Source organism: Scylla paramamosain, chromosome 2, assembly GCF_035594125.1.
Source record: "Scylla paramamosain isolate STU-SP2022 chromosome 2, ASM3559412v1, whole genome shotgun sequence".
NCBI lineage: Eukaryota > Metazoa > Arthropoda > Malacostraca > Decapoda > Portunidae > Scylla > Scylla paramamosain.
Genome location: NC_087152.1, coordinates 31248324 through 31262206, shown reverse-complemented (window position 1 = coordinate 31262206; position 13883 = coordinate 31248324). Strand labels below are relative to the sequence as shown.

Sequence of the window (13883 nt, the reverse complement as noted above, 5' to 3'; positions counted from 1 at the left end):
ATTCACGACCAACAGAGTTGTGAACAGCATTTCGGCTCGTCTTCTTTTCTTTTGAATTCTTGAAAGGCTTCGTCCTCTTCTCCTTATTATAACTTTTTATCTTCTTTCTTGAAGCTTCTTTCTTAGTACTTCTTGTGTCTTCTTGAGACTTATCTTTTCTCTTTTCTTCTCTTTTCTTGTTTTCTTTCTTCTAGTAACTTCTAGCCTTCTTTCTTTTTATAACATCTTGTTTTCTTGATAGAGTTGTATACTAACATAGCCGGGATATGTGTCATCTGCTGCAGGAGGACTGAGCAAGAAGCCAGAGGAAAAAGGTCGGGTGTCTATGGAATCAGAACCTGTTCTGAGGATACTTAATGCTTTTTTCGATGCGGAAGTAGCTACAAAGGACGTATCTTCGTTGATGTTGTTTTCGTTGTTGCATGTTTAGCAGTACTAGGTATCATCGTTCTTGTTGTTCTAACATTACCGGTTTTTCATAGGTATCTATCTCTTTGGGTCCTCATTGCTATCAGCAGCTATGGGGGCATGCCGGATAAGGTTTCGCTCGTTTCCTGTGTTTTCTGCTGTACCCTCGGCTATCTTAGGTAACACACTCGTTTGGCTTGCTTGTGATGGGGACTTCCAATAGGGCTGACCTTCACGTCCGGCGCACCACTCAATAAAAACGGGACGTCTTATATAAAGGATCACGAAATTAAGCTGTCCAAGTGTATGGGAAAGGTGGATCAAGTATTATGAGGGCACCTCCTGTCATAAGTTTTAATTCAGCTACTTAAATCCTTTCACTGCCGGACAGCATTTACCGTAAACATTTACAACTGTGCAAACGCTCATCTTTGTACTACAGTGTCAAATAATTATGTACCGTACCCTAAAAAAGCCAACATTTTATCTTATCTCTATTTATTTATTTATCTATTTATTATTATTATTATTATTATTATTATTATTATTATTATTATTATTATTATTATTATTATTGTGTGTGTGTGTGTGTGTGTGTGTGTGTGTGTGTGTGTGTGTGTGTGTGTGTGTGTGTGTGTGTGTGTGTTTGCCCAGACAATCAGTCTTTATTGCAGTGCTCTGGATGTTATCAAAAGAACGACCACACCAATAAATTCATCTTCAACAGGAAGATTTTTAAACATCTATCACTTCACAAACTTCTGACTATCTGATCAACACTATGGGTTCTGTCAAGGCCGCTCTACTGGCAATCTTGACTTCCCTTACTGAGTCTTGGATATCCTCTTTTAGTGATCTTGGTGAAACTTTTACTGTTGCCTTAAACATATCAGAAACTTTCGAGAGAGTCTGGCAGAAAGCTTTGATTTCCAAATTACCCTCCTACAGTTTCTACCCTTTTCTCTGTAACTTCATCTCAAGTTTCCTTTCTGATCGTTCTATTGCTGTTATGATAAAATGTCACTGTTTTTCTGCAAAGGTTTGCTCAGGGTTGTCCTGTCATCCACTCTCTTCCTATTATTCATCAATGATTCTAAATCAAACTTCATGTCCTATCCACTCCTACGCCGATACCACCCTGCACTTTTCCGTCCTTTCGTAGACGTCCATCCCTTCAGGAAGTAAACAGCTCACGCTGAGAAGCTATAAAACGCCTAACTTCTGATCTCTAAAATTTCTGATTGAGCTGGAGCAAGTTTAGTATTGTCCAATGCCTCAAAAACTCAATTTCTCCATGTACCAACTTGACACACTCTTCCAGATAAATATCCCCACTTCTTCATTGACACTCAGCTATCCACCTCTTCTACACTGAACATCCTCGGTCTGTCCTCTACTTCTAATCTAAACCGGAAACTTCACATCTCATCTTTAGCTATTACTATCTCTGTACAGAGGCCTTATCCGTCCACATATGGACGGAGGGTTCCACTCATACTACTCTTTTAGTCAGGATGGAATCAAAAGATTTTTCATGTTATCAACTTTTCTCCTCTAACTGACTGTCTTCAGCCTCTCTCTCATTGCTGCAATGTTGCATCTCTTGCTATCTTCTGATCTTGCTAACTGCATGCCTCTCCTACCTCTCGCTACACAAGACTTTCTTCTTTCTCTCACCCTTATTCTGTCCACCTCGCTAATGCAAGAGTTAATCAGTATCGTCATTCATCCCTTTCTCTAGTAAACTCTGGAACTCCCTTCCTGCATCTGTATTTCCTCCTTCCTATAATTTAGGTTCTTTCAAGAAGATGGTTTCAAGACACTTATCCTCTTGTCATTTGACTATTCCATCTGATGTCACTTTTGGAGCTGGCATTTGAGCGGGCCTTTTTTTTTTTATATAGAATTTTTTGTTGCCCTTAGAACACTACCTATAATCATCCCTACCATCCATCCTCATCGGCGGTCACAAGTGTCGTTCTCTAAATGGGTTTTCACAGCAAAGCTCCTGGCGTGGATGTGATGCACGTGAGGCCGACAGGTGGTGTTTTAATGGAATATTATAGAAATCTAAAACCTCTACTGCCACGTTTTTTTTTTTTTTTATCAAGCCACTGGCCACACGAGAGAGAGAGAGAGAGAGAGAGAGAGAGAGAGAGAGAGAGAGAGAGAGAGAGAGAGAGAGAGAGAGAGAGAGAGAGAGAGAGACTCACTAAATAGACCTCCTTAAAATAAATAGGACAAAACTGTTTCGGTCTCGTTGGCCAGTTGTGTTCCGGAGATGTCTCGATACTCTTCTCTTGGAAAAGTTCAGTTCACAGTATGGTGAAAACCAAAAACAAGCCGAATTACTGAGCTTGCCAGGGAAAGGAATGAAAGAAAAGTTACTGAAAGTTACTGTTTAACTACTGCAGAGAGATAAAGTAAAATGTGCAGCGAAACGGCAATGGGGGCTTAGAGGCGAGGCATACAGATAACACGATCAGAAGAGCAATATCCATGGACATCATATGTCATTTCCATGAATATTGCTCTTCTGATCTTCCTGACTGCATGTCTCGCCCTCTCCTGCGTGTGCGTGTGTGTGTGTGTGCGTAGGCCAGATCTGACCCACACGTGATACGGCAGAGCTCAGTCTTGGCCTTGCCTTGGGGACGACCGGATGTGGCGACTGCGCTACCTCCATACAGCATCCAGTTTTTAATCTAATATATTACAGCCCTTTTCGCATCGTGTATCCTTCTATCCTGGATACTGATGCAAGAGTAATCAACTAATACAAAATGGTGGCAAGTGGTGAGATGGAAAGTGTTTGGCGTTACATCGTTCTGTGCTCTCTTGCCAGCTATCACGTGCTCTGCTCGCTCTTCCTGTTGTTCATGCCTCGTCTTGTGCCTTGGGCATTTTTCTGGCTACCTGCTATCTGCTGCATTATGGCTTTTTCTAAGCTTTCTCGGCTATTGTGTCGGGCCGTCGTCCTCCCCCACACCACCCCACGTGTGTTGCCTTTCTCCACTGGCAGCACCTTCAACGTCCCCTGGCTCCTGCTACTTGCTGTTTTTTTTTTTCTTTATCCGTGTTGGGCTTCCTGCTCGTGGTTTATACCTACCACGTCCGTCCACACTCGTCGCTCACCTTGTCCACTGTCTCCTGTCCGTGTCTCCTGGTCGTGGTTTATACCTGTCACGTGGACCACACTATAGTGGAACCAAACTTGGTACTTGGGGTGTTTGCTATCCCCTCTTCTTCATTGACATTCAACTGTCCCCCTTTTCCACACTGAACATCCTTGGACTGTCCTTTTCCTATAATCTAAACTGGAAACTTCACATTTCATCTCTAGCTAAAGCAGCTTCTATTAAGTTAAGCGTTCTGATCTGCTAACTCTGTGCAAGGGCCTTATCCCTCCAAGTACGGAGTATGCTTCACATGCCTGGGGAGGTTCCACTCATACCGCTCTTTTAAACAGGGTGGAATCAAAAGCTTTTCGTCTCATCAAGCCCTCTCCTCTAACTGATTGTCTTCAGCCTCTTTCTCATCGCCACAATGTTGCATCTCTAGCTGTCTTCTACCACTATTTTCATGCTAACAGCTCTTCTGATCTTGCAAACTGCATGCCTCCCCTCCTCCCGCGGCCTCGCTGCACAAGACTTTCTTCTTTCTCTCACCCCTATTCTGTCCACCTCTCTAATGCAAGGATTAACCAGTATTCTTAATCATTCATCCCTTTCTCTGATAAACTCTTGGAACTCCCTGCCTGCTTCTGTACTTCCATCTTCTTATAACTTGAATTCCTTCAAGAGGGAGGTTTCAAGACACTTATCCTTCAATTTTTGCCTACCGTTTCGGGCCCTATTCGGCGACCGTCATCTCAGTGGATTTTTTTTTTTTTTGAAGGTTTTGTTCCCTTGACCGGTGTCCCTCCTATATAAACACACACACACACACACACACACACACACACACACACACACACACACACACACACACACACACACACACACACACACACGCAGGAGAGGGCGAGACATGCAGTTAGGAAGATCAGAAGAGCAATATTCATGGAAATGACATATGATGTCCATGGATATTGCTCTTCTGATCGTGTTATCTGTATGCCTCGCCTCTAAGCCCCCATTGCCGTTTCGCTGCACATTTTACTTTATCTCTCTGCAGTAGTTAAACAGTAACTTTCAGTAACTTTTCTTTCATTCCTTTCCCTGGCAAGCTCAGTAATTCGGCTTGTTTTTGGTTTTCACCATACTGTGAACTGAACTTTTCCAAGAGAAGAGTATCGAGACATCTCCGGAACACAACTGGCCAACGAGACCGAAACAGTTTTGTCTTATTTATTTTAAGGAGGTCTATTTAGTGAGTCTCTCTCTCTCTCTCTCTCTCTCTCTCTCTCTCTCTCTCTCTCTCTCTCTCTCTCTCTCTCTCTCTCTCTCTCTCTCTCATGTTTTATCGTCTGTCTGTTTCTCATTTTTCTCATTATGTGTATATATATATTTTTGCCTCATTTATATTGTGTTCTTTTTTTTTTCTTTTCATGCCACTACCACATTTTTGTATATATTACACCAGCACTATTAGGTACTACAGTGGAATCACGGTTTTCGAACTTAATTCGTTCCTGAATGCTGTTGGAAATCTGAAATGTTCGAAAACCGAAATGATTTTCCCATAGGAGTGTCTTAAGGGGGTACTGACCGACGCCCCCACTGCTAAGATGGCTGCTCCACATCTCCAGCTTAGAAATAATTTATCTAGAAAGGATGTATTTAATGAACTTAGTGACACAGTACTCATCAAAAGATCTTGTTTAAACTGTGCAGGTATGCTGTATGTCACTGATCAAGTGAGGGAATCCTTACAGAGTGACAGAGAGAGGAGCAACACACTCACTTCCAAAATTAAGGTGATTGTAACACTTAGGCATCTTGCTGCTGGGAAAAGCTACTGGAAAAATGCAGTTGTGCAGTAATGATGCCATTGTGGGTCATAGAGAGCTACAGGAGGCTCGGGATTACTTCCGAGTGCCGAATCTTGTTTGTACAAATCAAGGTTTTTCAACGAAATCACATTTAACTTATTTCAAAGACTGAGTTACTGTCTTACCCAATGTCTCTCTCTCCAAATGTATAAAAACGAGGAAAACATTTATAGAGATTACAAATTAGCAATAAATAGCAGCTTTTACCACGTCTTGTAGTATATGAAATCCGAATCATGGTATGGCAACCAAATCAATTACAAGTTAAAAATTTTGTTTGAAAACCGAGTTGTACGAAAAAGGAGACGTTCGGTAACTTAGTTCCATGCAGTGTATAATTTTTGGATGGATGAGGGCAACCGTCAGTTAGCGTGGCCAAGCATTATGTACCAATATAATATTACTACTACTACTACTACTACTACTACTACTACTACTACCACTACTACTACTACTACTACTACTACTACTACTACTACTACTGCTACTGCCAGTATCCCTTGGAAAAAAAAAAAACCTATGGTGACAGCTAATACCTCACCGCACCCTCGCCGTAATACCTCTTCATCAGGTCCCTTCAATTGGCAGAGGCAAAACGCCAGAGGCACCTCTGTTTTCCTGAGGAGGGATTGGAACAATAGAACAAGATACAGATATGAGATTGTGATCGGAGGAGCCCAACAGAGAAGACAGGGTGACAGCATAAACAGAAGGATTAGAAGTTAGGAAAAGGTCAAGAATGTTGGGTGTATCTCCAAGACGGTCAGGAATATGACCGTGGAGGATAGCAAAGTTAAGGGCTAGTACACCAGGATGGTCAGTGAAGGGAGAGGAAAGCCAAAGCTGGTGGTGAACATTGAAGCCTTCGAGAATGGAGATCTCTGCAAAAGGGAAGAGATTCAGAATGTCCTCAACTTTAGAAGTTAAGTAGTCAAAGAATTTCTTATAGTCAGAGGAGTTAGGTGAGAGGTATACAGTACAGATAAATTTAGTTTGAGTGGCTCTGTAGTCATAGCCAGATGGTGGAAAATTCGGAAGATTCAAGAGCGTGGGTTAAGTCATTGCCCACATAGACACAACAACCAGCTTTGGACTGAAAATGAGGATAGAGAAAGTAGGAGGGAACAGAAAAGGGGCTACTGTCAGTTGCCTGAGATGCCTGAGGAAAAGATGAGGTTTAGCAGGGAAGAGGTGGTTCTACAGGTTAAAAATTGGATCTAAGACAATGAATGTTGCAGAAATTAGTAGAGAAAAATTGAGGGGGTGTCAAGATACTTAGGATCGATACCAGAAGAGCAGTCCGACCTGGGAACATTTGTGGTTCTCTCCCCAGATGAGGACTCTGAGGTTGGTGTAGAAGTCGCCATGATAATTTTGAATTTTGAGTCAGGGATGTGTGTGTTATTAGGTGCTTTAGTTTTGCGTGAAGGAAGAGAGTTTTCTTTAGAGGGCAGGCTGTGATTGCACCCTTGTGTTGTGAGACACAAAGGGAAATGTTCTGTGAGGTCACAGCTGGGTTTAATGATAAGTTCACACCACCCTTTGATCCAGTGCTTAAGACCTCACTGAGAGTAATTTTCGTTTCAGCAGGTGTCCACTGCCTCCTCCAGTCTATTAACAATGACGATCCTCAGGATTCTGTCCTGTGTTTGCCTGGCAACTGGTGTGTTTTGCTCATCCCCAGTTCATAGCTTACTGGTCGATGCTGGTGTTCTTTCATTGGGCTTCCAGTGCCAGTCCTTGTTGTTGAGGTATTGACTCCAACATCTTGTTTGTTTGGTATTGACTCCAACATCTTCCTGACTCAGTTTTTTATGTGGCTGTCTCCTGCAATTCATGTTCTCAACTATGTGTGTCTTATCCAAGTTCCCTTAAACCTTTCAGTTTCAGGATTGCATCTACTATGGTGGCATTAAATGTATCTTTCATTTCTGTATGTCTCTGTAGGTTCCCTAGAGCTGGTTACTGGCAATTCCCAGATATTTCTGTCTGTGGCCCTGCTATTTGTAACAAGAACTCGTTACCGGACTTTGAGTCCCATGCATTATTCTTGAAAAACTGTTTCACACATTCTGACTCCATCTCTGTATTTACGGGGCTTCAAAATCCAAAGGTGAAGTCGGATTTGGTGTTATCTTTCCATCATTCTGTCGAGGCAGTGGCCTTCCCGGTGTTGCTTCTGTTTTTACAGCAGAGCTTTCTGCCATCATCCTAGCTTTGAGAGTTATTTTTACTTTTCCCACCTCCTCTTTTACGATTTTTAGCACCTCGTAGTGTTCTTTCTGCTGTGAAAATTTTCAGTCCTTTTTCTTGTTTCGATTCTTGAGTGGCTTTACCTTTTACAACGTAAAGGATATCATGTTAGATTTTGCTGGGTCCCAGCACATGTTGGCATTTCACAGAATGAGAAGGCTGATCGGGAGACTAAGGATACAGGGACTCAGGCTGCTACTTCCAGCCTCATTCCATTCCATGGCTTATACTCTAGTATAAGGGGGCAATTCTTCCCAGTTGGCAGGGCAGGTGGGAGGATTTAGTTGCCACCACCAAGATGGGTGACACAACTTCTGTAACTTTCTGTCCATGGACGTATGTCCATGTGCAGGAGTGCCGCTCAGAGATTGCATTAGCCCATCTCCAGACTAATCACACATGTCTCACTCCTGGTTACCTCATATCCCGGGAAACCCAACCATTTTGTGATGACAACTTAGTTCCCCTTACAGTGTGACACTTTCTAGTGGAGTGTCCCAGACTGGTGGAGCTGTGGCAGCGGTATCTTTTCCGTTATCGCGATGAGAATGGGACTATCTAGATGTTGCTGATACTTGGAGAGAGGTCATTATGTTTGTGGAGAAGGTTGGTCTTTTAAATAAATTATAGATTACCTTTTCACTGTTTCTTTTATTTTATCAGTAATATAGTACTGGATGGAACTTTATAATTGCAATGGAAGAGCATGGAGGCAAGTGAAGAAGACATGTAACAAACAAAGCTGGGTCTTGGGGCCTGAGTCAGTGGGGTCAGTGCCTCAAACACCTAACAAACAACGCCAGATATCTGGGTCAGTGGGGTCAGTGTCTTTGGCACATAACAAACAATGCCAGATATCTGGATCAGTCTTGGGTACGAAACAAACAACTCCAGATGCACTGGTCTAAGTCAGTGAAGTCAGTACCCCCTCAATTTAAATCAAACTAATTAATTAGTACATTAATATACCAACTCTCTCATTTTTAGCACTTCAGATTTTTTTATGGTTCTTCCCATTTCTTTTTTTATGTGTACATTTTTTTCTTAGCGTTTTAATATTTTAAACGTACCATAATTTTGTTTTATATTAATATTTTAACCAGCAATCTTTGTTGGTTTTAAAGCTTGTAGCGGCGCCATATGACCGTGATGTTGCACCGCCACAACATAAATCAATCAAAATCAATCAATCAGCGAAAATTCACCTATCAGTTCCATTAGTTCTTCAATATTAGTTTCTAACAGCAAATAAACATGATGCCTTTGTGTTTCCATCCTCTTCTTTAAAATCAAATATGTTAGTTGCCTTCCCCGCGTTGCTTCTTTCTATCCTAAAAAAAAGTTTGCCATTATGTTACAGGACTAAGCAGCAATCACAGCAGCGAAAACCGACATGAAAATGCAGTGCAGCAGGTGTGTAGGCTGTCCCAGCCCTTGCCCCAAGCATGGGTATGTACTACCAGACATGAACGAAAAGGATAGCCATTGTATGGAAGTGAAAGACTGTCTAGTTGAATGAGGACAAGTGTAATAAAACAACATATTAATTCTTGTCAGCACTTTTAAAGCATTAGATTAAGTTTTATTTCTGACAGTGAAAATTAGCATCACATTTTGATAAAGATGGATAAATCAAATGAATGGTGCGTCGTCTTATTTATGTAAAGAAATCGTTGAGGTAACAAGCTATAGTCTCTGCAGTATTTGATCACTAAAATTTTTTGTTAATGAAAAAGAACATTTTTTTAATGCCATTCCACACCTCCTCACTAGTAGGCAGGATCTGGCTGGCGGGCAGCACGAAGCCATTTCTGCCCTTATCCCTCAGCTCCAGAGTGTACGACAAGGGAACCTTCAGCGCTGCCTTGGCCCAGTCATCAGTGGATCCTGAGGCTAAGTACATCCCTGCTGCTGCGTTTTCTACTGTATACTTGGTTTTATAAGATTTTATTGCGCCTTTAGAGAATCGTTTTCCGACACGTTTCATCATAGGTGTTTTTGGAGCATTGTTAGTGGTAGAACCCCATGGATACAGCAATACCTGCCCATAGCTATGCAAGGAGATCATGAGGCGCAGGTCGTCAACGGAGTTAACTCTCTGCATCTCGGCACTTAGCGCTTCTGTCTCAGGCTCGGAGAAGGGCTTGGTCCCCTTGTACACCTCACTACAGGGATTCGAAGAGGCACCTACACCGAAAGACTCGTCCCAGTTTCGGTTCAGGTCAACACCAGAGCATGAAGAGCCAGCGTTAATTCGTCTGTTCTTACGCCAAAACCGATCGTTGGTCCTGGAGAACTCGTATCCGTCAGGATTAGCCATGGGCACCATGTACACGTCCAGATTCTTTGTGAGGGATTTGTCGGCCACTAAGTATTCAAGGAGATGACATGCAGTAGCGGGGGAGATCCACTCTCGTGCGTGTATTCCTGCAGTCAGACATCACAACAGTTAGATCCGTGTTCTCAAACATTTCTGCATCTTATCTCAACTAGGTACTTTAGGCACACAGTAATGGAAATGCTTATGGATTTCATTTTATTTATAATTCAGTAAGGATTTTAAAACATCAATAGGAAAAAAAGTCAGAATCCAACTGATCATATCTGTATGCTTTGAAAATTTTCCCATTGAGATGACAAAGCATTTATTAATACAAGCAGTAATGCCAAGGAGGATGGGGTTTGTCCGCAGACCACCTTTCTGCCAGTACTTTTGTTCGTGATAATGATACTGATCCATAGTGTAAGGAACAGTGCGTAGCCTTGCGTATCAGTGATGGGTATTGTTTATGCAATCCTTTAAGAATATCAGTTCAGCAGCAAATAATTACTGTATGATCATAAGAAACGCTGAAATGTAGATGACTGATTATGTTCTCTCTAGTTAATGATATAATAAGATTGCCATCAGTTGCATCTAATATTAGAATGTCCACATTAAGACAGTGGAGAATTGACTTGCGGTCCTGTCAGCTTTCTTTTCAAGTTTCATCTCAAAAGTTAAAAACAGTACAGCATGTGATCTTCCAAATAAATGCAGTATACAATTAAGGATCAAGCAGAGATTCTAGGCACACAGTGACTTTCCAATGTGGTAATGGAGCGTTTAAGTTTACAATTTACACAACAGCTTGAAAGAACTACAACACTGTTGAAGACAAAGGGCCACATGACAGAACTGGGTTATTACAAACGCTATATTCGACAGACTTATGCCATCACAAGCGTTACATCTAACAGAACTATGGCATTGTACCTGTCATAACTATTGTATATATATATATATATATATATATATATATATATATATATATATATATATATATATATATATATATATATATATATATATATATATATATATATATATCCAAAGTGAAGACAAAAAACGCACACATAATCAAAAAGGAAAAAAAGATCACTTACCTGCCTCGAACCACACAGCATTCCTCCTCACGTCCTCGCCAGTGTCTCCTGGGATAAAAAAATAAATAAATAAATAAAATAAATAAATAAATAAATAAATAAAAAGTATTACCTTTTCGCCTTGAACCCCTTAACTTTAGTCTGGGATTATCAACCTATTCAACTACTTATTGAGTCACAGTGAAGGACATTGATAATGTAAATCTAATACATTCAATAATCTCCTAACTCCATAGTGGATATAAAATATATGATTCAGAAGTAAAAAAAACCCCACATGGAAACATGAGGGTTAACGTGAAGAGACGCTCATCGTCGGAAATCAGGCCCCGCACTCTAAAACGTTCCGATATCTTATCTCCAGTATATTAAACTGCTTCAATGACCATCACTGGTGTATTCATGGTTTCAGTGACAGTGTACGAAATCTCTGTACTAACAATGGAAGAGACACACATGAAAACCAGACAAATTATTTTTGTAGCGTTTGAGGATTTGATTGAGGATAGTCATTATGAGAATTTCATGTGTTTGAAAACATAGACCAAGACACAAAGCTGTCCATTTCCCAAAGCTTTGAACCTCACACACCATATGGCCTGATGTGCACTCTCCAGATGTCCCGCCCTTCGATAGACTTCCCGATGGAAACCAGCTCCACTCTCTGTGACCTTTCTGCCAACTCCCTCAGGTAATACTCAATCTGTGGCAGAAAATGAACAAAAAATATGTACTCTTAGAGATTTTAGTTGTGCCTCAGATAGCTGTAGTTTGCAACAACAGCAACAACAACATTACTACTTCAACTACTACTACTACTACTACTACTACTGCTACTACTACAACTACTATTGTTGCTGCTGCTGCCACTAACACCATCAACACTACTACTACTACTACTACTATTACTACTACTACTACTATTGATTCTACTACTATCAACTGCTACTGTTGTTGTTGTTGTTGTTGTTGTTGCTGCAGTTGCTACAACAAGAACAACAACTATGACTTTTACTACTACTACTACTACTACTACTACTACTACTATTACTACTACTACTACTAAGACTAACAGCTATTAGTACCATTACTACTAATACCACCGTTGCTACTAGTAATTACATACTACTACTATTATTAATATTACCAAGTCTCATTACTACTACTGTTGCTACAACAACAACAACAACAACAACAACAACAACAACAACAACTACAACAACTACTACTACCAGTACCAGTACCAGTACCACTACTACTACTACCAGTACCAGTACCAGTACCACTACTACTACTACCAGTACCAGTACTAGTACCACTACTACTACCAGTACCAGTACCACTACTATTACCAGTACCAGTACCACTACTACTACCAGTACCAGTACCACTACTACTACTACCAGTACCACTACTACTACTACTACTACTACTACTACTACTACTACTACTACTACAACTAAAATAATGAAACTTTTTAACTTTCTTAATCATTATGAGTGTGAAGGTTTGCGTCACTTGTCTGAAGGGAGTTTTGACATCAGTTTTTAGTTCAGTGCCAATGTTGTGAATAATTTGAGTTTGCATACGATAATTAGTCAGGTTCTCAGTGTGTGTGTGTATGTCTCCTACTGATGTAGCATAATCTTCGTCAATGCATCACTAGAATCATGATAATACTAACCATTTCCATAAGCCTAAAGGTTGGTATAAGTGTGACATTTTTCAATGTTTCTCGACTAAAGCTTGAGGAAAAAAAAAAAAAATCGACCCAGACCTCAAAATGGAGTTTTTTGACAGCATAGTCACCCTTGACGTGTCTGCAAGTTTCTGTGAAAAAGGGAAACTGATAACTCAATTTCTTATATGTTTAATCCTTGGAGAAGAGATACAGGGGAGAGGCCCTCCCGCATACCGCTCTTCAGTGGAGAGTGAAGCCAGTGGGCGAAACCTATCTGGTGGGTTGAGCTGTGCATGTCTACCCAAAACATTAGGGAGAATCGTATGCAAATCCTCAGTAAAAGTTTTAACTTTTATCTTAATTCCTCCATATATCATGTGATTAGTAATTATTAATATGAATGAACGGATACAGCATGAACCGCACTTACAAGTTTGAGAGAGAAAACAGCTAAATTTCCCTTCCTTAATTTCCTTAATTCTTTAAACTATGAAAAGTAAATATTTACTCACGCCTCCTCCTCCTCGACAAACTTTATCTGTAAACCATTATCATTTACCACTTACACTGAGCATCTATTAAATTTTTCATCTCTGACACCGATATAGCCTCCTATGTAGGGCTTCTATGATTTACCATAAATAAAAAAAGGGTAGTACACAGAAGAGGTACTTTGATAAAATAAAAAGAAAAGACGCACATATGCGGATGGCAACTCATCCCCAATTATTCATGTTACATGGTCACATATGTCATTGGTATAGCAAGAAAGAAGACATTAAATTGTTCAGACAACAATCATTGATGTACATCATATTGTGATAAGAGGTAGAATGATCAGGTGCTAAAACAAACACGAAACAATCACGCAGATACAAGAATCGCAAGCATTACTACCACAAGCAAAACATTTCAACCAATTCTACAAACTCAAACTAAAGATTCCAGATATAAAATCACAAACTGTTTACATACTATGCTAACTTGCTACAACAGCCAGTGAGGTTTTTTTTTTTTTATGTAGGACGAACACCGACCAAAAGCAACAAAAATCACCCTCCCACCCCCCCACCAAAAAAAAAAAAAAAAAAAAAATCACTGAGATGCCGGTCCCCGAATAGG

The 13883-nt window shown here is 40.5% G+C and overlaps 1 protein-coding gene across 1 annotated transcript in view; it reads right to left on the bottom strand.

Annotated features, from left to right (window-relative positions):
- Window positions 1–9197: 9197 nt before the first annotated feature.
- LOC135107459 (zinc carboxypeptidase-like) overlaps window positions 9198–13883 on the bottom strand; it is a 43727-nt gene continuing 39041 nt past the window's right edge. The window contains exons 5-7 of the mRNA XM_064017344.1: window positions 11672–11783; window positions 11081–11128; window positions 9198–10081 (exon numbers count right to left, since the gene is read on the bottom strand). Coding sequence (XP_063873414.1) covers window positions 9366–10081; window positions 11081–11128; window positions 11672–11783 — 876 coding nt within the window. The 3' untranslated portion in view covers window positions 9198–9365. The remainder of the gene's footprint in view (window positions 10082–11080; window positions 11129–11671; window positions 11784–13883) is intronic.